The 27,203-nt window shown below is 37.3% G+C and overlaps 5 protein-coding genes across 6 annotated transcripts; 3 read left to right on the top strand and 2 right to left on the bottom strand.

Annotated features, from left to right (window-relative positions):
* Positions 1 to 46: 46 nt before the first annotated feature.
* LOC117620872 (GDSL esterase/lipase At5g37690) lies at positions 47 to 1,610 on the bottom strand. Its single transcript, XM_034351115.1, has 6 exons — positions 1,370 to 1,610; positions 1,143 to 1,270; positions 936 to 1,062; positions 704 to 816; positions 345 to 594; positions 47 to 258 (listed from the first exon to the last, which is right to left on the bottom strand). The coding sequence occupies exons 1-6, from the start codon at positions 1,608 to 1,610 to the stop codon at positions 47 to 49; spliced, it is 1,071 nt and encodes a 356-aa protein (XP_034207006.1).
* Positions 1,611 to 3,437: 1,827 nt separating this feature from the next.
* Positions 3,438 to 7,449, top strand: LOC117623514. Its single transcript, XM_034354527.1, has 5 exons — positions 3,438 to 4,286; positions 4,399 to 4,457; positions 4,582 to 4,710; positions 5,812 to 5,947; positions 6,828 to 7,449. Exons 1-5 carry the CDS (start codon positions 3,588 to 3,590, stop codon positions 7,155 to 7,157), a joined length of 1,353 nt encoding a protein of 450 aa, XP_034210418.1. The 5' UTR covers positions 3,438 to 3,587; the 3' UTR covers positions 7,158 to 7,449.
* Positions 7,450 to 11,614: 4,165 nt separating this feature from the next.
* On the top strand, positions 11,615 to 13,457 carry LOC117623006 (protein TPX2). The gene is made up of 7 exons (XM_034353842.1): positions 11,615 to 11,728; positions 11,815 to 11,874; positions 12,352 to 12,393; positions 12,502 to 12,600; positions 12,697 to 12,756; positions 12,842 to 12,936; positions 13,086 to 13,457. Exons 1-7 carry the CDS (start codon positions 11,696 to 11,698, stop codon positions 13,210 to 13,212), a joined length of 516 nt encoding a protein of 171 aa, XP_034209733.1. The 5' UTR covers positions 11,615 to 11,695; the 3' UTR covers positions 13,213 to 13,457.
* A 1,103-nt stretch (positions 13,458 to 14,560) lies between these two features.
* On the top strand, positions 14,561 to 15,898 carry LOC117622718 (universal stress protein PHOS32). 2 transcript variants are annotated; one of them, XM_034353482.1, is made up of 4 exons: positions 14,561 to 14,810; positions 14,944 to 15,053; positions 15,307 to 15,425; positions 15,615 to 15,898. In XM_034353482.1, exons 1-4 carry the CDS (start codon positions 14,636 to 14,638, stop codon positions 15,688 to 15,690), a joined length of 480 nt encoding a protein of 159 aa, XP_034209373.1. In that variant the 5' UTR covers positions 14,561 to 14,635; the 3' UTR covers positions 15,691 to 15,898. The 2 variants fall into 2 exon arrangements, with proteins under 2 accessions (XP_034209373.1, XP_034209372.1); XM_034353481.1 differs by having other exon boundaries at positions 14,563 to 14,810; positions 15,600 to 15,898.
* A 2,963-nt stretch (positions 15,899 to 18,861) lies between these two features.
* LOC117622541 (glutamate decarboxylase 1-like) lies at positions 18,862 to 23,482 on the bottom strand. Its single transcript, XM_034353262.1, has 7 exons — positions 23,201 to 23,482; positions 22,861 to 23,065; positions 21,177 to 21,377; positions 20,654 to 20,868; positions 19,961 to 20,214; positions 19,789 to 19,841; positions 18,862 to 19,524 (listed from the first exon to the last, which is right to left on the bottom strand). Exons 1-7 carry the CDS (start codon positions 23,284 to 23,286, stop codon positions 19,027 to 19,029), a joined length of 1,512 nt encoding a protein of 503 aa, XP_034209153.1. The 5' UTR covers positions 23,287 to 23,482; the 3' UTR covers positions 18,862 to 19,026.
* Positions 23,483 to 27,203: the final 3,721 nt, after the last annotated feature.

The following is a 27,203-nucleotide window of genomic DNA, read 5'->3' as shown; positions in this document are numbered from 1 at the left end:
AGGTCCATACTAGTAGCAATATATGCTTTAGCATGACGGATGCTAATCAGTGTGAAGGTGACGGTGCAAGGGAAGGGGGCTGAGGAAATAGTCTCGAGAAGAGTTTATCAGCAAGAACTGCGTTTGCTGCATCCGAAGGGTGGAATGCATCCCAGAATACATAGTCATTCCGGTTTGTACACATTTTTGAATTAGGCAAGCATAGCCCCCCGAGTGATGTGTCCACATTGCAACACGATGTATTAGAGACCTTGAAACCTGAAAGACAGTGGATCAATTTGTGTGTGTTGTAAATTAATTTTTTCTGTAATTAATCTACCATTGGATATTTCAGTTTAATTTACCATATGCAGCAGGGTTGTTGATCAAGTCGAAAACATCTCCATATGTATCTGCAAATGCGAGTTTTGCTTTTGGGAGGCGCCTGTTGAGAGATGCAACTAGCTTTTGTACTTTGGAGTTGAATTCTATCACCCACTCATTCACTCGCTTTAAGCATCGTCCTGTCTTTGATTTCACCCGCTGAGAAGGAATGCAGCCAAGGGGGCCGAGACCATGGAAGACCATCTTTCGAGCACCGAGTTTGTAGAGCCTCTAACACAAACAATTAGGATAATAAACAGAAGTTTTCTGGTTCTCCAAAATGTGGAATGTTGTAAACATAAACCAGAAACGCAGGAAGAAGACGAGAAATTAAACTAACCATAAGTTGCCCCTCTAAAGTGGTGATTAATAGTTCCACGAATTCGTCGTAAGTGTACTGCTGACCATCAGCCAAGAAGGGTTGCAAGTAATTGTTGACATAATCATTGCTGCCTGAAAAATGAATAAAAACAGGAGAGAAATTGAGGAGATGTTACAATATCCCTCAAGAAAATGAGTTGTTTTCATGTAAAAGATAATTCATTTGGGTCATTTGTGCATTAACAGAGTACCAATTCCGATGAAGTAGACGGCTTCACTGCAAAGCTTGGCTGCAGCCTCTCCCCCGATCTTAGCCTTGATGGCTTCCTTTGTCTTGTTGAAATTTTGTATTTGATCATCAAAGGACAATCTCTGAATCTGTGGCAGAGCCCAGAAAAAAAACTCAATATTTTGCAAAACCAGGGTCATAATCTGATAAACAAAAGAAAAATGCTTACAAAATAGAGTCCAGTGTCATTGAGAATTCCTGCTCCACCAGATGCATAATTTACCCCTTTGAGCAGTGCATCATCATTTTGTGACACAGAAAGATAAGGTGGCGGTGACGGGATCCCAAGCTTTTCAGCTACAAAATTTCCAAAGGAAAAAATAATAAGAATTATGAACTCTTGAAATAAAGGAAGTAAAGGAAAAGAAAAATATGGATGTGGGGTAATTTGACTACATATTATATCCCCAATGGTCCTTCCATTAGTGAACCTCCCAGTAGCTTGACCACCAGCATAATCCACCCCATACCATGGATAATTTGCCCTGGCAAGAGAATACTGCAGATAATTGTTGTTCCCTACTTCTGTTAACGAGTCACCGAAGACGAACGTCACGGGAGATGCTGCGGATGAAGCCACTGCTGCCATGTTTGTGAAAATGGTGATGGCTAAAACAATCCCCAACATTACTTCCATCTTTGAGTGAGTCTCTCACTCTTGTTAGTAAATAAAGTGGCAGTTTGTGAGGAGAATTTATAGTAAATTCCAGCGGCAGAACATGGCCTTTTCCCTGTTCACTGATGTCTAATTCCCTCAAGTTTGCACAAATTAGGTGATTGATTAAATCCAAAACCACGGGAAACACTTGTTGTGTGAGTGAGCTCAATTAGTGTATAATCTTCAGGAGTTGGCCAACTCAGCTGCTTTAAGTCAGCACCAATTTGATTGGGTTTGGTGTTTCCTTCAGGGTGGCTGTGAATATGATTACAATTGCTTAGTTTAGTCAATGCCCCTGGTAAAGATACACTTGCTCTCTGCTTTGAGGTTTCTTATTCGGCTGCTTATTTGGGTTAGTTGGATGCCCAAGTAAACTGAGCTGGTTGGGAAATTAATTTATGGTCGCGATTTTGGCACTCTTCTCTTAACCATTTGTATGCACTCACAAAAAGTGGATATGTGAATGTTTGATCTGGCAGGAAATGCAAACGAAAACGTGATCAGCTTTACTTAATAAGTTCTTGTTTCCAATTTTTTTTGACAAATAAAAGTTTCATTAGACAAAAGGGAAAAGGAAAATATTATCTTATAAATTCTCAATAACTTGCAAGGGGCTTGTAACTCAAGTTGTTAACAGCATTTACCTCCACACCCGAGGTCGTCGGTTGGATTTCCCCCTCCCCAATTTAGTTTTGTTTAACCAACACCTCTTCACTTTATTTTTTATTATTATATATTTTTAATCCAAGGGGGTTTAGCCTTTGAGACACTTGTGCTTTAGGTTTAATCAAGTTGAAAAGTAAAATAAAGAAGATTGTTTTAAGATATTGGCGACAATTAGAAGATATTCCCACGTAAATCAGTAGTAGTTGTACGTGCCACTTCCAAAGCTATACACTTTCCAGGAGTTTCAAGAAACCTATAACTATCCCATTGAACGAACAATCTAGAAAAATATATATATATATATATATATTATCACGATTCAATGACTCTACAAGTATTCGTCAAAACAAATTTCAACCACAACCTTAACAAATATCCTCTAGGCTTTTTATTAAGATACGTTTCCAGTGATTCTCACATGACCATACCATATCACAATGATCATTTTTTTAATTAATGGAGAAAAAAATTGTAATTCATAATCACTTTCCAAGAGGGAAGCTAGAACTTGAATGCAAGATGACGGGCGCTCACTACCCTGTCCAACTGTCCTCCTTACGTATGCTCCTCTATTGTAGATTCATCGAGGGGAAATTGAATAATATTTCATGTGAATTTATTTAGCATGTTTTAGTTAGCAAAGGCCAAAAATTCAAAATTTTGAATTGAAATTCATGACTGTTGCATAAAATTCATATTTCATGATAGTTAAATGTTTTAACATTTATTTCTTTGTGTGTAGAATTGATAATATTCTTTATTTAAATTTAACGAAAAATATGAAAGATAAATTATGAAATAATGAAATTTGTTCTGCCACCAAGATTTGTAAAGTAGAAATAGAAAATTGAGGCATGGTTGGAGATTCTCCCCAAAAATGACGATATCTTCTTTTCTTTTTCTTCAAAAGTATGACTCATCATCAGTGATGAGATGCCATTTAAATTTATTTATTTTGTTAATGTGATCATGCATACCCTTTTACTTTTTCTTTGGTCGGAAATTTGGTCTTAAATACTAATCACGGCTTAGCTTACGTGTCCTGCCATTTTAATTATTTTTTTGTTTTTCAGGAAAAAAAAAAAAGGTTTAAATAAATAATTAAAAAAAACCCAAACGCATGTTAGCGATGGCCTAAGCCTTAAGACAAGCACCCATTTCTCACTGTTTCAATGTCTCTCCCGCCTGAAATCCTCCGTCGTCAAAATCTCATGAGCTCACAAAATTAATAGCAGACAAAACACAAAACCCACTTCACCAAATCTTCAACCTTGCCAGCTCAGCAGAGCAATGTCGGTGGCGTGCGGCATGGAGTGCGTGGTGATGTTCGGCTGTATGCGCTGGGTGTGGCGGCGCTGCACCTTCATCGGCGCCGACGACAGCGCCACGTGGACATCCGCCACCCCCGTCGAGTTCGACCCCGTCCCCCGCATCAGCCGCTTGATCCTCGCCGTCTACGAGCCCGATCTCCACCACCCCAACTTCATCCCCACCGTCGGATTCCGCCCCAACCCCGACTGGGTCGTCAAGCGCGTCACCTACGAGCAGACCCTCGGCCACGCCCCGCCCTACCTCATCTACGTCGACCACGACCACAAGGAGCTCGTCCTCGCGATCCGCGGCCTCAATTTGGTCAAAGAGAGCGACTACAAGCTCCTGCTCGACAACAAGCTCGGAATGCAGATGTTCGATGGCGGGTACGTGCACCATGGCCTGTTGAAGTCGGCGATTTGGCTGCTTAACGAAGAAGGCGAGACTTTGAAGCGGCTGTGGCTCGAGAACGGCTCTAATTACGACATGGTGTTCGCCGGCCACTCTTTGGGGTCTGGTGTGGCTGCTCTGTTGACTGTGATTGTGGTGAACCACAGGAACAGGCTGGGTGGGATCCCCAGGAGCAAGGTCAGGTGCTACGCGCTGGCTCCCGCGCGTTGTATGTCGTTGAATTTGGCGGTCAAGTATGCCGATGTTATATACTCTGTGGTTTTGCAGGTGGGTTTGTGGAGTTTTTGTCATTTGTGTTTGTTGAATGTGTTTTGTTTTTGTTTTGTAGATGGTTTTTATGGTTTTCTTTTCTTGTGGGGTTGGTGATTGTGTTTTGTAGGATGATTTCTTGCCAAGAACTGCCACCCCCTTGGAGGATATTTTCAAGTCAATTTTTTGGTTCGTATTCTTTGAATCCTGTATATTTTAATCTTATAATGTGACGAAAATGAAAAACAAATATAATTAGCATTGTAGATTTAGTGGAGTGAATTACTAAGTAAGACTTTGTGCTTTTGGACAGCTTGCCCTGCTTGTTATTTTTGGTTTGTTTGAGAGACACCTTCATACCAGAAGGTAGAAAGCTTAGAGATCCCAGAAGGCTTTATGCACCCGGCCGGATGTATCATATTGTAGAGCGCAAATTTTGCAGGTACCGCACCATGATCCTCACATTCTTATCTTTCTTTTTTTCTTTGTTTATTGCATGATGCTAAAAATGTTATTTAATTCTCATCGGAAATGAAACTTCCATTCCATTCAGTAATTATGGAGCCAATGGTAATGACCTTATTTGCAGATCCAGAATGAATGTAATTTGCCTGATTTGCATCCTTAGCGTAGCGTAGAAATTGTCACAGCTCTGTGATTCGTATACTTGGATAAAGTGAGGCATTCCCTCTTTAGGTTCTATCTAGGAAATTGATGCTTAGTGCCTTTTCACGTGCGTGGTCTTTCTGACGAGAACATTAGTCTTTAGACTCATAGAGGCTTTGAAATCAATATCAGATCGTAAACTGGAACCAGATCTTTCCCAAATAGTAGAGTCTCAGTCAACGTCCTGGAGTTTTTTTAATTATTTTTATTTCTTACATGTGAAGTTCAAATCAAAGTGGGGGTGTGTTGGGCAACTTAAAATGCTGATTTTGGTTCATAGATTTCTTATATTGATACTTCTGGTACTATCTTAAGCCGCTGGTTGTTTTCTGCTTTTGCCCCCTTTTCTTTTTTGGTATAAAAACAGCTTTTCTGACTGTAAAATGATGCAAAACCCTTCTTTTATGTCTCATCGGAGATGAGGAAGAAAAAAGGAAAATGCAACAATAGTACTTTGATGGATCATTATGCTGCAATATTTTTGGTTATAAAAAATATTACCACTCAAAGCTTCTTTTTGTTGATACTCTATGTAGGAGTATGTTTTGGTAATTATGACGAACTGTTGGCTTATCTATAACCATGCTTGCATTTCCGGAAAAAATCCATTATAAACATCAACTATGAAGCTGGATTTTATTTTTATTCCTTACTTTGAATCGAGCAAATCTTCCTAACACTCATTTGCGAAGTTTTAAAATTAGAACAATTCTGTATGTATTGAAGGGCTTTTCTATGTGGGTTTGTGGGTGTGTGTGTATATGTGTGTTAAACTAGTATGAAGTCTTGCTTTTTTTAGAAGACATTAATGTCATGTTGCAACCAAAATTGTTGTGTTCATCCGGGGGTTGAGTTTCCTCACCTCTTGATATACCAGATGTGGGAGGTATCCTCCAGAAGTCCGAACTGCCATTCCTGTTGAAGGGAGATTTGAACATATTGTCTTGTCATGTAACGCCACATCTGATCATGGAATTATCTGGATAGAAAGGGAAGCAGACAAGGCTTTACAAGTAAGTGGAGCATAACTTTCAACCTTTTACAATCATTATCTTCTCTGTTCTCCTTAGATTGCCGTGAATTAACATTGTTGATAAATAAAGTAAGATTGGATATCATGTTCCAAATCTTACCATCTACTGATATTTTTGGTAGTTTCTTTTATTATTATTTTGGATAAGCATTATTTTGGGAACTGTTGGTGCAAAATCTACAATAGAACTATACAATACGACCATAATGATTTGCACAGGAATGTAAAGAATATAAAAATTCTCTTTATTCTCCTCCTCAAAGCCTCAAACTAACATCATCCCTAAGTTAGCCGTCAATAAGTGTTTATTAACTATCAGAAGGGTCCGAATGTTTGTAAACTTTCTTGTATGGACTAAACCCATGTGGTGGATGCGTGTGCCTTAAGACTGTCTGTCCAGTCTTTGGTTGTTGGAAACCGGACAAGATGTAAAGGAAGGAAGGAGTTATGTTAGTTTAAGCAGAAGATAGCCTTAGAGACCGTCTTTGGTCTGATCACTCCTGCCTTCTTGGCAATTCAGATTTTGATATTGTGCCTTCATTTACTCCAACTGCTCGAACAAAACGCTTTCACTTCCCTTTCCCAATAATTTGTTTCCTCCCTCCTTGCAGTACTGGACTTTGTTCAAATGCCAACTCAACTCCAACCCAACACATGTGAAATGATTCAATTGTCAGAATGACTTGCATTTTTTATGCTTGCTAATTCTGGATCCTTTTTGCCCAAGCATATTGTATGTGTGAACCATAATTTTGAAGTAAAAGGTTGATTTGAGATTTGTTTCCTGATTGCTATTGGATTGTAAATGGTTAGTTTTTTCTGTTGAATAATTACTGAGTAGTGATGGAATTTCTCTTCAGAGAATGAAGGAAAGTAGTTCAGAGACCATAACAACTGCTCCAAAAGTACAAAAACTAGAAAGGTTGCAGACCATTGAAAAAGAACACAAAGATGCATTGGAAAGAGCTGTCAGTTTGAACATACCTCATGCGGTAACATCCAACGAGGAAGCTGCCGAAGACCAAGAACCAGAGGGTCCAAAGAGTGAGACTCAGAGTAAAGACCCTCTGGACACAAAGTCAAAGTCCACCGGGGGAAGGGCGAAGTGGGATGATGTAATTGAAAAGCTTTTTAAGAAAAAAGAGTCTGGGGATGTACTGCTAAATAGAGATTCAACTGCCCCAGAATAGTGGCATTTTTTCCTTCAGTTTCTATTTGTCTTTCGTATTTGAGGTTTAGGTTTTTGTTTATATTTCATGATTCATTCTTTTGTAGTTGTTTACTTTCAACCTCGTTTTTTCGGGTACATTTCCTACCCGCTTTACAGTATATTAGAATTAGGGTTTGTACATTTTATAGGTAAAAGAGTTGTGATTACATACAACTACAGGGTCCATGAGAGAGTTACCAGTGCAGAAAATACTCATATTTAGTCCTTTCAGACTCCCCTTAAGATGCAGGCCACATAACATTTTTGGTCCTTGGGTTTCGGCTCATTTTAACTTCGGTTTTAGCAATCTCAATCATGTAGTTTTGTTTAGTTAGTGTTCACCCGTTTTAGCGTTTAGCTCCTGTGATGGAAGGGCGAAGTTCCCCACTGGCTTGGAGACCATGTACTGGTCAAGCGAGTCAGCTTTCTTTGGTGTGCGAGCGTGCCACTGCTAGCAACGTGAATTCTAGCAGACTTCTTTTTAGAATAGATAACTTGCGCCCCAAGTTACTGACTTCTAAAAATCAAACGATTGTGAATTTGGGTGAGGAATATCTCCCAAGTAAGTTCTTTTCTTGCCTTAGACTGGTAAGGACTTTCATAATTTATCTCAGTATATAAAAAAAACGGCTGTTCTGGCCAGAAGTGTTTGATAGAAGTGGACTGGTTCGGGCAGAACTGCCTTTTGCAAGACAATAAGTACACATATTTAACTCTAGACAAGTTTAAAAGACTGTCGGAACTTCGTTTCCGCTTGAATGGAAGATTCTGGTGTAGGCTGGACTGGACATATCTGGGTTGGTCCGTACTGCTTTGTGACTTCAAATGCTAGGCTGACCTGCAAATCGATACCAAAGTTGGATTTTGGCAGAGCTTTACGTTTTCTTCACGCTTCATGAGGCCTTTTGAATAGGCAGAACTGCAACTTTTCCTGCTTGAAAGGGACAGAAGTGGCTATTCTCGATGGTGTGATGAGCTAAGGATCGTACCGCGAGAGTTGTTCTGTTTGAACAAGGCTCGTCCCGAGTTTTTCTGGGGTCTCCACGTTTGTGAAAACTCAAACTCTGCTTGTCTTGGCTTTTGCTGAACCAAATTTGTAACGAGGTGTCTCGCTCTAGAAGACTTGTCTTCTAAGTCTGGATTTTGGAATTCAAGTGAGCTCTTGGCTTTTTCTTGGTGTCGTGTTTTTGATTGATGAGTTGATCGTCCCTTTCTTTCTTGCCTGCTTCTGTTTTTATAAGAGATCCTCTTCTGGAGGTGTTTTTTAAACTTTAAATGGGCGGCAAAAAGATCTCTTAGGAAAGATCTTTATCAACCGTGGCAGACAAGCTCTCAGTAGTCATTTCCTATAGCAATCCCTTCCCTGGTTTCCTGGGCGGCTGCTTTTGTTTCAACCAACGCCACCGCTTGTGTGGGCTTTTATGGCGGTTGGTTTTGTGTTCCCTGAATAATTCCCCTTTTTCGCTCTAATAGAGAAGGCGTGACCTGTGAATCTTTTGGAAGAATGGTGTATTGCCTTTGAACAAAGAATCTCTGACTATAGATGAGCTTTTGATTCTCTTGTTGGCAGTTTTTTTCAGAGACGTCCCTTTCCCATAAAAAAAACTCTAGTTGAAAATGTTGACTTCCTTAAAGTTGAGGTAGCCACGTGGTAGCATCTTTCAGTTTCTTGGGTTTGAGTCCAAACAATTTTGTGGGCTGATCTTTTTAAAGCCCGGATGACAGTTTATTTCTTTTGGGCTTTTCGGGACTGGGTAAGTGTTTCTCACTACGGGCCTTCTTCTTGGATTTCTTTTGGTGTGCCAAATTTAGGCCCAAACAGTTAGCAATCGAGTCCTACAAGTATAACATCGTAAAAATAAAAAATAAAAAATAAAAAGACGAAATTTTTACATTTTGGGTTGATTGCAAATATTTTAGAGAGACAAAAGTACCCTCGATGTGGTGGTTGTATCTTGCTATGTCAAATTTCATCTATTAATTTTTAAAGAAATCTATGATTTGGTCTCGATTGCAAGCGTAACATGACTAAAGTTGCTAAAATTGAAATACTACCGAAGTGTAGAACAACAAGTCAAATTACGGAGACCAAAGATATAATTTGTCAATCCAACAACCAGACACCCACATAAACATTTAAAATCAATGACACATCTAAGAATTCTATTGGTATTAGAAGCAAGGATGACGGGATAAGAATTGGTTTGGTCGATTTATCAGCCTGAAAGTCCTGACATTAAGATAAAATGGGTTATCTTTTGTCAGTGATGTAGCCAAGAATTCTTTCAAGAAGGATCAATATTATTAGTCTAAGAAAGCCGTGAACATTAACATATATATTTTTTTATATTGTATAATTTAATTGTTATCTTCCAAAATCATAACTCACATCGCACAATAAATTACAAAGAAATAATTTAACATAAATCAAATCAAAATACATTGCTTAAAATAGAACTAAATAGCTAATATTGAGAGATTTACTTGACTAATAGGCGATGCAATAACAAAAAATGCAAGAGAACTCAATAAATGAAAGAATAGAAAGATTGAAGTTAAAAAGGAAAAATGGAGTAGAGATAAATATAGGAAAGAATAACAATTAACTAGAGTTAGGAAGTTAGAAGGTTCATCTATAAAAGAAACCCAAGAAAATCAAATATAGCACATAACGAATGCATTTGTTGCATAAATTGGAGGAGGGTCAGCTGACCCTTGTGGGCCTCAATTGGCTTTGACATTGTCTTTTGCTTTTCCCATAATGGTTTGATATATTGGTTTAGTTGATCGAACCTAGAACTTCAAGTGCACAAGTAAAATTCTTAACTACTTGAGTTATAAGTGATATTAAAATGTTATAAGTTTTAGTCAAGCCTTATAGGGCAAAATTTAAGCCAACACATCTACTAAAACTATGCTCATAATAATTTTTGAATGCTAATTTTATGTGTTAACTTAGAAAAAGTTTAAACGTGCTGTTCTCTATTAGAATGAGGTAATAAAATATGGACACCCTGCCAATTTTTGGGGTGGAATTATGTATAGAAGAAGCTAATCAAAATATCTAATGATGGAAACCAAAACTTCAAATTAAAGCATTGCATTAGTAGTTCGCTAATTAATCTTGGATCCATGACCTAACTAACTTTGTGACATGCTACTCAACCATGACAAAGCCAAAAGCTGAGAATGGTTTTACTTCCCAATGCAATCAATCAAAGTAGGCCTTGTGTCTTTGGTTGGTTAACGGCTTTAATAAGAAATGCTTGAAAGTTTGGGGTTAACAACCTTTTGCTCATATTTTGATCTTCTTCTTTGGAATTGGAGGACCATTGCTTTTTGTAAAACAGTGACATAAAAGCAACGCTGCACTCACTCCTTTTGACTCTGCAACGGTGCATATTTGTCTGCGACGGTGAAACCGTACTACGTGCACCCACTGTGACTGATTAATACTAATGAGTCAACTCCATAACTCTACCAATTTTTCCCCTATTTCTGTGTAGAACATCATTTTTATTTATTAAATAAACATATGTTTATTGATATTATCGAAAATGTGTCGTTGACATGTTAGTATTATTAATGACAATAATAAATATCAACACATTATCGATAACATATCGACAATCCGTTCTTTAAATTAGTATTGTTAAACTTTTAAACTTGGACCATACATGAAATCAACTTAATCAATAGTCAAAATTCAAAATTCACAATTGAAAAAACAACACAAACCCTTATAAGATTAACCCAAGTGGAGTGGTGAGGGTGGATGAGGACATGGTTTAGGTTTAGACTAGATCAAGAGTTGAATTGGCTTCCGTTGTAACAAAAAAAACAGCAACATAATCAATGGACATGGGTTAGGTTTATCTATATACTATGTGTAATTTATATATTATATAGTTTTCATATCTCTTTGTCACTATTGAGTAATTCAGGGTTTTGATCACTTGGCTACTTCATTTAGCTGTGTTTTACCTCTGGATCATTAAAAAAGCTGACCTAATTCAAAGCATTAGATTTCGATTACCGCTAGTTATAGTAGCTAAGGCAGTAAAAATTGGCACAAAAATTACTGAACGAAAGACTGGTCTGGCTTACTTGACCATTAAAATGTACTAAAACAGTTCATATTCATGATGATAGAATCAAGCAGTCAGCATATGGTCATTATCTGAGAAAATCAAGTTAATTACTCTCGTAGTAATTAAGTTTTTTAGTTAGCATAGATATTAATGATGTGAAGCAACGGCAGACTTTTTGGATTTATTATATGTTTAGTTAACACCAAGAGGAGATTTGAAGGAACTTGAAACTTAAAAGGGTTTGACAATAATTTGCATGAGAGGGAGATTTAATCAGAATGTTTGGTACCTGAGACTGAGAAAGCATGCAAATTCTTTGATGTTGCAACCGAAACAAGCACTCGAGACAAGTACCAATCTCCAAACCTTGTTATATAAACTCATCACTTCCATTAATTAGCATGCACACCAAATATATTTACACGTTATGTTGAAGCCACACACCAAATCTACTCTTAAGGTAGTCTTGCTTTCTTTTTTTTTAATTTATTATTCTCTTTCTTTTTCTTTTCCTTTCTTTTAATTGTTCTCTTTTTGTCAATGAAGTTTGTGAAGACTGCTTCTCAGTCTCCAACGAGTTCATGGAGCTCAAATTCTGGAGGAATGGTGAGATCAGACATATATTACTTCTAATAGCATGTTCACCTATTGATTAATCAGCTTAATGAAGGTTTAAGCACTCGAGTGTGAAGAGTCTCCAAGTGTGAACTTGGCCTCTTCTTAAATATTGATAAACTTTCGATTTTATTCATTATGTTTACTGTTTAGATTTTCTTATAAGTTATATTAGAATACCAGAGAATCAAACACAAGACCTCGAATGCGTGTACTTTAAACTAATTAAGCTACAAGTTCCTTACTATTTAAAACATTCAACAAATAGCTAAGTGGCAGTGTACGTACTTAATAATTTTAGTAATAAAGCTATTTTGTTGGGGTCAAGTGGCATGAAAGAAATGGAAAGTGCTTTCATTTCTCCTAGTTAAGATTCCACAAGGTCACATCCTCAACAGAAAAGTAAAATTATACCTATTTTTAGTAAAATTTATCATTTGCCACCTAATAGTCTATCTTACTTTACAGCCAAAATATGAAGGTAAAGAGCGTCTCCATGACAAATCTAAGGTAAATTTTGTAATATAATTCTCTCTCTCTCTCTCTCTCTCTCTCTCTCGCGCGCTCTCACACACACACACACAGTAATTGTGGTACCTTGTCTATTATTATTACTAGTCTTCTCAGAAGTCTCCTACAAAAGAAAATACCAAACCTCAAGAAATTAGACTCCACACTCAACAAAGAGCAACCAGACGAGCAACGTTCAACTACATGGTCAGTCTAGTTTAGACCCCCAACTGACGTGTTTCTTGAAATTTAGCCTTTGCCAGAGCTTTTTGTGATCAATTAACGGACGTGTAAAATACACAGGTTGCAGCCAAGCTGAGCATCTTGGAGCAGCGTAGAAAACAAGAAGAGATGTTGCAGAAGGTATAGATCAATTAATGAAAAAAACTATGTATTCACGAGAGAGAGAGAGTAACATTCTGACGCAAAAGTGTTATAAACTGAGCAGATGATAGAAGAGGAAGAGATTCGCTTACTGAGAAAGGAGATGGTTCCAAGGGCTCAATTGATGCCCCATTTTGACAGACCTTTCGTTCCCCAGAGGTAAAAAACAAAACAATTTATTCCCTTTGTGCACGCATTTTTTCTTCTATTCTTCAAAACGACTCTCTTTCAAGCAAGTCCGGCTAGCATTTCTTCAGATTTAATTGCCGTATACCAAATAATGCGTTTTCTTCTTGGTTGGATTGCAGATCAAGAAGGCCCTTGACAGTTCCTAGGGAACCAAGTTTCATGAGCAGCAAGTGCTTCGGCTGCAACTCTAGCAGTGGCTTCTACAATTTCCAGCACACAACTCAAGCTATGAACCCCATCAAGTAGCCGACCATACCTACTCTAAGCACCACCTCGAATTAATAGATTTATTTCTTAATTAGTATACAAACTCCCCCCTGAGCTGCTGCCTTCATGCATATAACGCCTTTAATTTCTTCTTTTTGAGATCCTTTTTCTTGCATAGTTGCTAAAATTCCAGTGTAACTGGATAGCTGTAATCTAGTTGACCCTGAAGGGGAATTGCTAGTGATCATATTCTCCACAGTAATCAATAAAGTGAGAGTTTTTCTTGTTGCTTGGCCTTTTTGTTTTCTTTAACAAATTAATGAATTGCAAACACATAATGGGATCTTTTCAAAACTATATATTGTGTAAACAAGTAATTGCACACACGCCTTTTTCAAAATATGGTTTTTTGACAACAACACATCCAAATGATAACCATGCTCAACAAACACTAATGAAACCTCCATCATCAAAACGCGCCATCCCTATGGCCGATCCAGAATTTGAAAGATAGCTGGTCAAAACTTACATACTTGGTAAAGAATGAGTTGTCTGTTATTTTAATTTTGGACTGGACTATAACATATGTAGGTTCTTTTTTTTGAAGAATTTGGGCCGGGCTATAGAACTGCCACTGGGCATCACAACAGATGTAGCATCAGGATCCAGTCGTAAAAGCCAGCCAGCACAAGGAAGCAAAGACCAAGGCTGACTCAGATAGATATGAAGCATATTCATTCATATCTCATCTAACAAAAGAAAAAGTTCTCATGTCTAAATTTGTTAGTATTTATATTATTTGAGATTTAATACTTCCGATATTACAGTTCATTACTATTATTATTTTATAGCTAATCGACATGCATGCACAGTGTTGTTCGGATAAAGAAATAATTAGAGTTACTTTAAAGAAAATAGGATTACGAAAAGTCATACACATAATTACATATATATGTTGCAATCTGCAAATCACGATAAACTGTGACGAATAAAACATTTGACATTCTAGATGCAAGAATTTATGCATGGAGAAGCTTGTTGTGAGTAACCATTACAAAAGTGTATAAAAAAAAATATGTCTTGAAATTGAGCATCGGTTAAAGTATTTTCCACCAAAGAAAGATTCTAGGTATCAAAGCGCAAATCAGTGGGAACATCATGACTAATGGATATTAATGTAAAAGAGCAACTTGTGCCGGACTTTATGATTTATTCTTGTACTTTGACTAGAAGTACCGTTTGTTTGTAGGTGTCTCTCTATGTATTTCAGAACAAGAAAAGTCGCCAACTAGAGAGAGCTTTCAAGAACCTTCTTCCACCTTCTGCAACATGCCACATCCACAGTAAGACTACCTAAGTATTATAGATAGGCCAAACTATAACCGAAAACAGAAAAAGAGAAAGAAGAAAGAAAAATAAATTCTTATTATTGAGAGAGAGAGAGAGAGAGAGAGAGAGAGAGATGGGGAAGGCACGTAGTGTTGGCATAGGCATGGATTATTCTGCAACAAGCAAATCGGCCCTACGATGGGCAGTCGATAATCTGATAGAAGAAGGAGATCGCATCATATTAATCCATGTTGAGCCTCCCAAAGCTACCAATACCAGAAAGCAGCTGTTCGAGGAAACTGGATCACGTACGTATATATATATATATATATATCTCTCTCTCTCTCTCTATTAATTCTCATATGTAACAGTAAACATCAATCAAATTACATTTATTCTCTGTTTTATTTATTTGTTCTTCTTCGTTTTATGTGTTGGCAGCTTTGATTCCTCTGGAAGAATTTGCAGAGACTAATGTCTCAAAGCAGTATGGACTTACCAGCGATCCGGAGGTTCTTGATATTCTTGATACAGTTTCAAGAACTAAAGGGGTATGTATATGCTCTTAATCTCCTCTCTCCTATTCTATATGACATTTTGACTTCGGAGCAATTTTGTATACCCTAAGCATACATATACAAGTATAGAAAAGTATATGTACAGTACTTGTCCCTTTATACATATACAAGTATAGAAAAGTATATGTACAGTGCTTTGTGAATGCAGTACAAAAGTTAAAAGACAACATTTTGTATTTTATATGTGTATAAATAAGCACTTAATTTGTATTTGGAATGTGAATAGGCTAAGGTTGTGGCCAAGGTTTACTGGGGTGATCCAAGGGAGAAGTTGTGTGATGCTGTGCAAGATCTCAAGCTTGATTCGCTTGTTGTTGGAAGCAGGGGCTTAGGCCTCATTAAAAGGTGACCACTCACTAATTTCCACTGCTTAAAGTTTACTCACATTCTAAGATTAAATTAAACCCCCACAGAACAGAGGTCTCTTAAAACATCAGATCTGGTCAACATTTTACTCAAAGGAATTAGGAATGTACTATATATCTGATTAATTGGAAATTTGATGCCTAAACCCTGCAGGGTGTTGCTTGGCAGTGTCAGCAACTATGTGGTCACTAATGCTTCATGTCCAGTTACAGTGGTGAAGAGCACACCATCATCCAAACCCTAAATCGTGCCCATTTCATGATATCTAAAAGTTTAGGTCTCTATCTGCAAAGGAGGAGTACTTGTACACTGGAAACTTCAAGGGATATTAGGCCTTAGATGTGTTCTTTTTCTTTTGTTATTTTAGTTGTTTTATTTTCTATTTTTTGGATTGATGCGAGTGGACTTTATGATTGTTCAACTTTATTTATTCTCTTTGGCTAAGTTTTTTTATTATCTATTTTTATAATTACTATATATTATTCCTTTGTAGTACATTCCAATTGCTGTATTCCATTTTTTAACAAACGATATTAGGGGAAGGGTGGAAACCAAACTTAGAATCTCGAGTGTAGGGATAATTTTGAAGTGATTTATATTTTTCCTACAAATTATCAACTAATTCCCCTTCACCGTGGGAAGAGTTTTCAGTGTGTAATTAATCAGGCTCACAGTGAGGCAACATGGCCCAAATTTCTCTATTTCACAATTTGGTTGCTTTTTTTTCATGAACAGAAGAAGGGGACTTTGAACTCTAGGCCTCTTCATTATTTGAGAGAGAATTAGTTAGACCAGGAGCTGCTTTCCAAATAGGAGGTATGAGAGCGCTTGGGCCAGATGGCTTCCAAAGCAGTTTTTACCAGTCCTATTGGGATATCATCCAAGCTCAAGTACAGGGCACAGCGAACGACTTTTTCAATGGTACTACCTTCCCACAAACTCTAAATGCCACCCACATTGCCCTTGTCCCTAAAACTACATGTCCAGAATGTGTCTCACAATTCCGCCCTATTAGTCTCTGCAATTTTTCATACAAAATCCTCTCCAAAATCCTGGCAAATCGGCTCAAGCCTCTTTTGCCCAGCTTAATCTCTGATTGTTAGATTCAGGAAAACATCATAATTGCTCATGAGGTTTTCCACTACCTCAAACTGAAAAAATCCAAGAAAAATTTCGAAATGGGGGTGAAATTGGACATGAATAAAGCTTATGACAGGATAGAGAGGGACTTCCTTGAATCGATTATGCAGAAGATGGGCGTTGCTTCCTCTTGAATCCAATTGTGTAACTACTGTTCAACTTGCGATGCTTCTAGGTGGTCATCCAAGTTGGAGCTTTAAGCCGTCTTGAGGTTTAAGGCAGGGTGATCCTATCTCGCCCTACCTTTTTCTCTTTGTAAGTGAAGTGCTTTCTCTGATGATCCAAAAAGCCTGTTTAACTGGTGTTTTGCAGGGAATCAGACTCAGTAACACTGCGCCCACAATTTCCCACTTTATGTTTGCTATCCAACTTCTGGTGGGGCCAATCAGGAAGGGAGAACAAATTCGTTGGCTTAGCTGGGAGGCTCTAGGAAAACCAAGGACCAATGGTGGCATGGGCTTTCGTATCCTCCCCGAGTTCAACCTTGCTCTGATAACCAAACATTGCTGGAGGAGACTTATAAACGGGCCTAACTCTCTATGGGAGCAAAATCTAAAGGCTCGGTGCTTCCCAAATTGTAGCTTCTTGGAGGCCACTAAAGGAGGGCGCGCTTTTTGGGCTTAGTCAAGCCTACTGCAGGGGGAGGGATATTATTTGTAAGGGTGCAATTTGGCAAGTGTTAAATGGTTCACAGACAAGTATTTAGGTTGATAGGCGGCTGACAGGCCACCAAAATGGTAGACTCCAACTGAGAAATATGCAAGCTTTGGATCTTAAACAACTTGTGGAGATAATTATCAACCCTGTCACCAGGGAGTGGGAGCTTTCACCTATAAGGCAGCAAATATCGAACCATGAAGCTTCTGTAATCACTCGCATTAGACTTATGGGGGAACAAGATCGACTAATTTGGCCTTTTGCAAGGTCGGGGAGTTATTCCGTGAGGTCTGGGTATCACTGACTTCAGTAGGAATCTGATTATACACATTGACGGGCCCCATCTTCTTCTTCGGTGACTGATCCAAAAGTTTGGAAGCTTGTTTGGAATTTGGACGCCCCTCAAAAAATTCGTAATTTCTTGTGGAAAGCTCTCAGGAATTCCTTAGCTACTAAAGAAAATATGTTCAGGAGGAAGATAAGTTCATCCCCTACATGCCCCATTTGCAGCAATGAGTTTGAAACTGTGGAACATATGCTTCTTTTATGTACTTGGGTGGTGCCAATTTGGTTTGGAGGGCAGTTGAATCTGAGAATAGATAAGTTCTCTATTTCCACTTTTGCTAACTAGCTCCTTACTACAGTTGGTGATCTACCTTGCAATCCCATTGACTCTTGCAGGACTATATCTATAATCGCTTTCACATGTTGGCATATTTGAAAATTGCGTTGTAAGATGGCCTTTGAGCATAGCAGACCCTCTCCGGATATCGCTATAACAGAGTCTCAAACAGCCTATTCAGAGTTCACTAATGCGCATATCCATAATAATGTCATCCATGGGCCACCTGCTCAAAATATATCCCCAACTCAGTGGTGGATGCTTCCCTATAATGATTTTGTAAAAGTTAATGTGGATGCCTCTTGGAAGCAAGGTATGGATGTGGCCAGTTGGGGGGGGGGGGGGGGGGGGGGGGGGGGGGGGTCATAATTTGAAGAGCTGTTGGGTCTTTCCTGGCAGGTTTCTCAGGGCCAACCAATGCGTCCTCCTCAATTGAGGCTGAGACTTCGGTAATATTGGAAGGCTGCAAGTTTGCTCTTCTTCATGAGGGTTTGAATATTGTGATAATCGAATCCGACACACGCGAGGCGATTTCTAGTGTTCATGGAAGCATTACGAAAGGGAGGTGGCAATTATACCCTCTTCTCAAAACCATTCGACAGTTCTCTAGTAATTTTCATTAATGTTATTGGTCCTGGATTCCCAGAACCGCCAACTTGGCAGCTGATTACTTGGCCAAGCTATCTTCCTTGAGGATGCGCTCTTTTGTCTGGGTTGACCGACCTCCATCCTCTCTGACAAGCATTCTAAACAAGGATGGCCTACCATGCCCACCGCCACAAAATAGTTAGACTGATGCTGCTTGGTTTGTGACGACTTAAGGCTTTTTGAAGCAGTGTCTCTTTCTTTCCAATCTGTATCCACAAGCTATGTTCACTTTTAATGTTTTATTTGCCTGTAGCCCCGTGTCATTGGACTCCTGCCTATTTGTATTTGGTGCTTTGTTTGCACCTTGGTTTTATTCAAGTACCAGATTGCATCAACATATACAAAATAAAAAGGGGTAAAAATACTCATTAGGCATCAAATTTGAGCAAAAGAAATCGTCAGACGCGATACAAAAGGGACGCTCACTCCCATTCCAATTGAAAGCACATACAAGTACGCACTCAATTTTAGCAAAGTTAATAATTAATTAGAGTAGCAAAAACCAGACACTTTCTAACAAACAACATTCATCTTCTGCTTCCTGGCCGTAACAAACTTCCTCCAAATTGTTGTGATCTCCCTTGTCTTTTCCAAATCACTCTTCTTACTCTCAAGTGCCCTCGTCTCTGCAGGTTTCCCATCCTCTCCATCGGCAGCCTTCACATTAGAGCTAAGCTTAGATGGAAGTGTGTCTAGTTCATGCAACACTTTCTGGATATCATTCACTAGGCGCTCCGCCAAAGTGCGAGAGAAGTCTTCTCTAATCACGACGCGCAAAACTGTGACATGTTGCGCATCTGGAGGCATGGTGTAGGCAGGGACAATCCATCCGAAGCGGCGGAGCAAGTCAGAGATTTCGAACTCGTCATGGCGGTGGTTGTCCCTCAAAGAGAAGGCCACTAATGGTACCCCTTCGTCTTTAGAGACTATGTTGAAGCGCTCTGTCTTCTCCAATCCTTCTTTTAGTACTATCATGTTTTCACGACAGTTTTCCATGACATTCCTGTACCCCTGGTTTACATGCACAAAATTCAATTAATTATGTCATACATATCTAAAGAAGATATGATCACCAAGCTGTTTTAATGGATTATCGATTATTCTCATGAAGTGGTTACTGTAAGCATTGCATTTGTGTATTTATGTTATCATAATTAGATGTCTTAATAGTTTTCGATTGGTATATTTACAAGAATAATCTCTAAATCAAGATCACGAAATTGAACGTGTCTCGACAAACTATATTATTCATTTATAAATTATTAGTGTACCTACCTCAAAACCCAAGCGAATCAGTTGATAATATTGAGCAATAACTTGGCTGGATCCTGCATTATGGAAAGCATGAAAACTCAGTCTACAGTTGGACATTTACCAATGTGAATAGTGTATTGAAACTGCTACGATATATCAATAAAATAATGAAGATAGTTTGAAGAGTAGGTACCTTTAGAGAAGTTGAGGGTGAAGGTAGGTTGATCTGCTCCAAGATAGTTGATATGGAAGATGAGTTCCTCAGGCAAGTCCTCTTTGTTCCTCCAGATGACCCACCCAATTCCTGCATACACAAGTCCGTACTTGTGCCCACTAACATTGATGCTCTTCACTAAGGGCAAACGGAAGTCCCATTCAAGTTCTGGGTACAGAAATGGTGCAATAAACCCACCACTTGCTGCGTCTACATGGATTGGAGTATCCCATCTACACAAACGAAAGAAAGAAAAAAAAAAAAAAAATCAAAGTCAGGTGGTACACACGAGTAATGTTATTTAGACTACATCAACATTACTGATGAGTCACTAATAGATATAGGCCCCGCCTGTACAAATGAGTCCCATTTTATTTGACAAGAGACGGTCGGAAAAATGATATGCACGTCGACGCGAACCATATTGTCTTAATTTGTAGAGATATATATTTGAAGAGCTTTCTCATTAATTTTGAGAGCACCAACATCTTATTCTAATATTTTGAATTCTAACTAATGTGACAACAGTTCATTTGATTATAACTAAGTTTATTATCATGTGAATGCCATTTATTTATGCATAATAAGTGATGGTATGTGTCACATCAGTAAATAAGATAAAAACAGAGAGAGAGAGAGAGAGAGAGAGAGAGAGAGAGAGAGATTACATACCCAGTTTCCTTGTTCTTCTCTACCAAGAGATCATTCAGGCGCTTAACATCTTCGAATTCTCCATTGAGAGTGGAGCCAAGGATAGCAGCGACGCAGATGGTGTTCTCATCAACCATCTCCACTGCTTTCTCAGGGTCCATTACATAGTATCCTTCCCTCAACTTCACCTCCTTCAACTCCACCTCAAAGTACCTTGCAAATTTCTCCCAGCACACCTTCAATTAATCCATATAGTAACAATATTAGTTTGGTTGATTGCAATGGTAAGGTACTAAATTTTTGTAACATTCCATTAGCTACTTAAATCACGTTTACATTATGTGGCAGACGATGTTTTAATTATCAACTAATCATAATAAATAAGGAATGTAACAAATAGATTACATATGTCACATAATTCGATTCACTTACTGTAATTATGGAGTTTAAAAATATATTGTCCCTAACATCAATCATTGTTGAATTTTATTTTAATTTATTTATTAAAATTGCTGAAATAAATATGATGAGCATATATAAATACCTGGACATTGGCTCCGGTGACAATGTTGGGGTTGTCAATGGGCTTGCCCTCAGCTCTCCTCTTGTTCTGCCATTTCCTCTTGAAAGCTAAGCCGGCCAACATGATGGCTTCAGAAGAGCCCAGAGTTCCCACTCCAACTGCTGACTCTGACTCCCCCAATGGGGCATTGAATAGATGAGCTATGATGTTTACGCACCGATTCTTGTGTGTTCATATATATCATGCACAAAAATACAACACATGATTAATTAGCTCTAAACATCCAACATAATGTGTAAGTTGAGATTAATTTTTAATCAAGATAAAAGCTTTCTTAAGTAATCTGTGTTTTGAGTGGTTAATCATATCAATTAACATGATGACATGCCTGGGTATCATCAATTGGTATTTGCACAAAAAGCTCTTTCCTAGTTAAACGTTACAAAAATGACAGCCTAGAAGTTGGAAGATACAATTAGAGTATATTAGTTTGTCGAATTAGAGCATCTCCAAGAAATATGTCAAATATCAAACATCAAATTTAAATTTGATGGCTGATATGGTAATTTGACATCTTACACAACTTTACACTCCATCCGATATGTTAAATTAAATTATTATTTTATTACATTTTAGTGTTGATACGGACATCTTGCCACTAGATCCAAATGTGATGGAAGGAGAAATCAATGTACGCGTGACGCTTCTAACGGAAGCTAGCTACCAACTTACCAAGGAAGGAGATAATAAGAAAATTATCAGAAATTTATGGACCGTCCATTCCATCCCACCTAAAATTTCTACAACGACTGCCCACTTGTTTATCTTCTTTTATTGATTTTAAAAATCGTGGATGGAATCAAAGCCAATTTATTCCACACGCATCTCGGCATAAACTGTGGACCCAATCAACTCTAATTCTTTTCCTACCTTTCTTTCAACTTCATACCATCCGTTTTCCATACTGAATATCGATTTAATCTCAATTAAATACCTTAATGATTCGCGCACAACGTGACTTTGTCTTATTCTTATTTGATGTCAAAATCAGTCAGTCATTACCGGCAAAAAAAGAATCCGTCAGTCTATCCACATTCCGCATAGGAATATTAGGTACAGTACACAACTCAGAAACTGAAGCACTTACCGCCAATGCATGTACTTAAGGGTAATTGTCCAAAAAAAACTTACCTCGGGTGACCTAAATGCCCAGTAAAATAAATAAGGCAATTCATTGGAAGTGTAAATGTATATATTTTTTAATTTGACCTTCATATTCCCAATGTTACAAGAGATGAAAATTGCCGATGGAGTTTTACAAGCTTTCTCAAAAAACCACAAATCAGGCCTTAGCATGTGGAGGATGGCTGGCTGGCATCTCACTCCTCCTCATTTCTATTTTTTAATCTTTAATGATACATGCTTATTATTAATTAAACAAATAATGAAATGAACGCCATTGTCAGCAGGGCCTCTGCTTTCTTTCTTTTTTAATTATTAAAGTCGCCGCCCTTACGATATTATACGTTAATTGTATATTAATTCTCACCAACTCCACTCTAGATTCTACCCACTCCACTCATAAGAGTACGTATTAATTTATGAAGCAAATGTGATATTAATTATATTAAAAATTGTAAAACGCGAATGGATCCAAAACGACGATGATTTGAGATGAGGATGACAAAAGAAGATATGGGGTTACCTGGAGCTCAGTGGTGACGGGGTATTCATCCATGTCCACGTAGTTCTTGTTGATGGAGGCCATCATCAGTTTGTCGCACTCAGGCTCCATCCACGTCGTTACGAACGACGCCAGATTCAGCCTCGGGTTGCCGTCCAACATAAGCTCGTCGTTTATGATCTGGTATGCTGCCTCCTTTGGGATCGAGTTTTCGGCCATTTTGAACCTGCATGATCGATAAATATCATCCATCCATCCATTTAACCAATTCATCCGCATGACATCAACGATGAAACTAAATATCAAGACTTTTACTGTTGTTAAAGTATTTTATGTTGTCAGACTGTGAATCTAAAATTACCTGGGAAAAGAAGTTCGAACGTATCGAGAAGCGAAGGTTGAGTGGACGAAGACATCCGACTCCGATGCAATTTTTGAGAGAACCATGGTGATGGATTAATAATGGTGTACTAGTTTCAAAGATCTAGAAATGTGACTGTGGATAAGGGTTTTGAGGAGGGAAGAAGATCGATCTAAACAAGTCACAAATGAAGTAGTAGTAGTATACAACTAGGGAAGGGAACAGTGGACCCATGGTTTTGGACTTTGCTTTTGAACCCATTCAAGGTCGGGAGTCCGCTTTATAGAAAAAAAGAAGGGGAGAGCTATTCAAGCCCTCTTACATCAGTATTCACTGGAGCAGGAGTAGTTGGGAACGTTTCTCCAAAATTTTAATAATTTAGGTGAATCATTTTTTTAGGTTATATGGGAGGGGAGCCACCACCAGTGTGGTACCCATTGACAGGTGAATCAATTTGACTGCAAACATTAAACCAGTTAAGTTTTCTTGCGAAGTAGTTTGGATTGGAAATAACTGTAAAAAGGAAGAGTTTCAGTCATACCTCTTAGGTTTGTTCTAATTACAATCATACTTTATATGTTTTATTTATTGTACTTAGAGCATCTCCAACGGTAATAGCAAATTAAATATTTCAAATATTATTAACTTATGTGGTAATTTGAAAAAATTTATGGTTATTTTAATAATTTGTGTCGTATTCAACTTTTCAATTTAATTAACGCAATGTTATTAAAGAACTAGTATATAAAATAAAAAACAGTTTTGAGTAAATTTCTGATTTAATCTACGCTTCATGTTCAACTTCTTTGGCAGTGTAGGCAAATTCCTGAATTGCTGTTGTGCATATCTCATCTAACAAAAGAAAAAGTTCTTATGTCTACATTTGTTAGTATTTATATTATTTGAGATTTAATACTTCCGATATTACAGTTCATTAATTTTTTTTTTATAGCTAAGCGACATGCATGCACGCACAGTGTTGTTTGGATAAAGCAAAAAATAAAGTTACTTTATTAAAGAAAATAAAATTACGATAAATCACATTTATAATTATATGTATACGTTACAAATCACGATAAACTGTAACGAGTTGACATTGTAGATGCAATAATTTATGCATGGAGAAGCTTGTGAGTAACCATTACAAAAGTGCATAAAAAATGTGTCTTGAAATTGGGTTAAAGTATTTCCACCAAATAAAGATTCTAGGTATTAAAGTACAAATCACTGGGAGCATCACGACTAATGGATATTAATGTAAAAGAGCAACTTGCACCGGCATTTCTGCTTTATTCTTGTACTTGCTTAGACTAGAACAAGTACCGTTTTTCTTGAAGAGAAATTATAAAATCATACGGTATCAGTTGGTCATATTTCTATTTAAAATTTGTCATGTATATAATTTTTTATATAGTTGGATTTAAAAATTTAATTTTATAATTTAAAACCATAGAAAATAAATAATAAATAAAACTAAATAATAATAAAAATCCCTAACAACCCCTTCCCTGAGCTCGCCTCCAAAGCTCCTCCCCACTTTTTTCCATGGCTGCCCATCGGTTTTTTATTTTATTTTTTATTTTATATAAAAAAATCTCTCCCTCCTTTCTATTATGGGTTTAGGTTTGAAGGAATTTTCTCACCATTATGGGTTTAGGGTTCAAGGGGTTTAGATTGAAGATTTGATGGGGTGGGTTTATGATTTTTATGGAATCATTTAATTTCATACGAAGGTTTTGAGGAATCTGATAAGTTTTCAAAGTCCTACAAGATACATGGCGATTGAAATGTTTGATAGGAAAAGCAAATGAGGTAGGTTAATAGGAATCCAATCTTGGTTGCATAGCTTTCAAAATATACCAATAGCGGAATCAAATTTTTTCTATTGATTGTGAAAGAGAGTGATGCAGTAGTCATGGCAGACGGTGGGTGTGGGGTTTTGGAGTTCGTCAATGAAGCAGGTGTTTTCTAGGGGGTTTTCTTTTTTGTTTTTCTAAAGTTTTTAAAATCTCTTTAATTTTATTTAGTAAGAGTTAAAATGAGTGGTGAATCTAGTTGTCAATAAATTATACATGTGGCGAATTTCAAATGGAAGTATCACCAGCTGACGTGGTGATACCGTACTATTCTATAATTTCTCTGTTTGTAGGTGTCTCTCAATGTATATATATATATGGTAGGGTATATATTTCGGAAAAAGAAAAGACGCCAACTAGAAGTATCGTTTACATTCTATGGCTGGCGATGTTTTAATTATCAACTAATCATAATAAATAACAAATGTAACAAGTCGATTACACATGTCACATAAGTTGATTCACTTAATGTAAATATGTAGTTTTAAAATATTTATAAAGAATGGATTGTTGATATTGTATTGATAACGTTTGATGTCATTGTCAAATAACAAATGTAACGATATGTTATCGATATATTATTATTGAAGGAAAATGTGAACCTCTCAACATAATTTCACCACTACTAATTGAATAATATAGTTTTATTATTTTAGGTTCAATCCATTCGAGATATAATGTCTCTTAATTACAATTCATTACTTCAAAGGAACACCCTTTGATTCCATCATAAAGAAACAGAACATGTGTCTTTGGTTTTACGACTGCCCCTAAATCGAACCTCAGGGTGCCTACGTATCCCCTGCGAGAATCAAGTCACTCGTAGTTTAAAGAATTGCAATGAATAAATGACTCATAAGGGAAATTTGATTTGAATTGTATTGAGAAGTGTTTGAGTGAATTTAGCTGCATAAATTAAGGATTCAACATGAAATTGTGTTTTGGGGCGAATTTGGTAAAGAATAAACCATGGATTCTGTTTGGATTTAAGATTTGGAAATTAATGGGTAAGTGTGGCCCACTAATTAAGAATTTGTGTTTGAGAGATTTGAAATTAATCTCACTAAAATTTGCATGGGTAGATGACCCATGGAAATTTTGATCGTTTTGTACCATTTTTCTTATTGTCAATGTCGAAGAAAAATAATGAGCAATTTTGATTAACCCACTAATTTTTCTAAAATTGACACTCGCACTTGGGAAAGTGTTTTGGTGAATTTGCCAAGAATTTCAATTTGGTTCCCGTTGCGTCTATTGGGATGTCAGGCTCCCTATATACTCTTGATGGGATCAAACCAACGTAGTTTCAAAAATATTGTTTAATTTGCGTGATTTTGTACCACTCGGGCCTTTGGTACCTATTGACAGGTGAATCAATTTGACTGCAAACATTAAACCAGTCAAGTCTTCTGGCGAAGTAGTTTGGATTGGAAACAACTGTAAAAAGGAAGAGTTTCAGTCATACCTCTTAGGTTTTCTTCTAATTACAATCATACTTTATGTGTTTTATTTATTGTAGTTAGAGCATCTCCAACGGTAGTAACAAATTAAATATTTTAAATATTGTTAACTTATGTGGTAATTTGAAAAAAATTATTGTTATTTTAATAATTTGTGTCGTATTCAACTCTTCAATTCAATTAACACAATATTATCAAAGAACTAGTATATAAATAAATAAAAAACAGTTTTGAGTAAATTCCTGATTTCATCTACGCTTGATGTTCAACTTCTTTGGCAGCGCAGGCAAATTCCTGAATTGCTGTTGTGCACATCTCATCTAACAAAAGAAAAAGTTCTTATGTCTAAATTTGTTAGTATTTATATTATTTGAGATTTAATACTTCCGATATTACAGTTCATTATTTTTTTTTATAGCTAATCGACATGCATGCACAGTGTTGTTTGGATAAAGCAAAAAATGAAGTTACTTTATTAAAGAAAATAAAATTACGATACATGAAAAAGCTCAATAATTTTCATACATGAAAAAGCTCGTTCCGTTGTTGCTGTAGAAATAGAAAGAGTCAACACCAACTGAATCAACCTGTAAAGAAAATGGTAGTTTGCTGCCAAAGTTGTTTTCGCCAATTGTTGACATAACTGAGAAAGAGTGGTGAGGTCCTTAAAGCAGGGAAGGCGATGCA

Source organism: Prunus dulcis, chromosome 3 (genome assembly GCF_902201215.1).
Source record: "Prunus dulcis chromosome 3, ALMONDv2, whole genome shotgun sequence".
Taxonomy (NCBI): domain Eukaryota; kingdom Viridiplantae; phylum Streptophyta; class Magnoliopsida; order Rosales; family Rosaceae; genus Prunus; species Prunus dulcis.
Note: the sequence above shows the minus strand (reverse complement) of the source record. Positions and strands in the feature narration are given on the sequence as shown.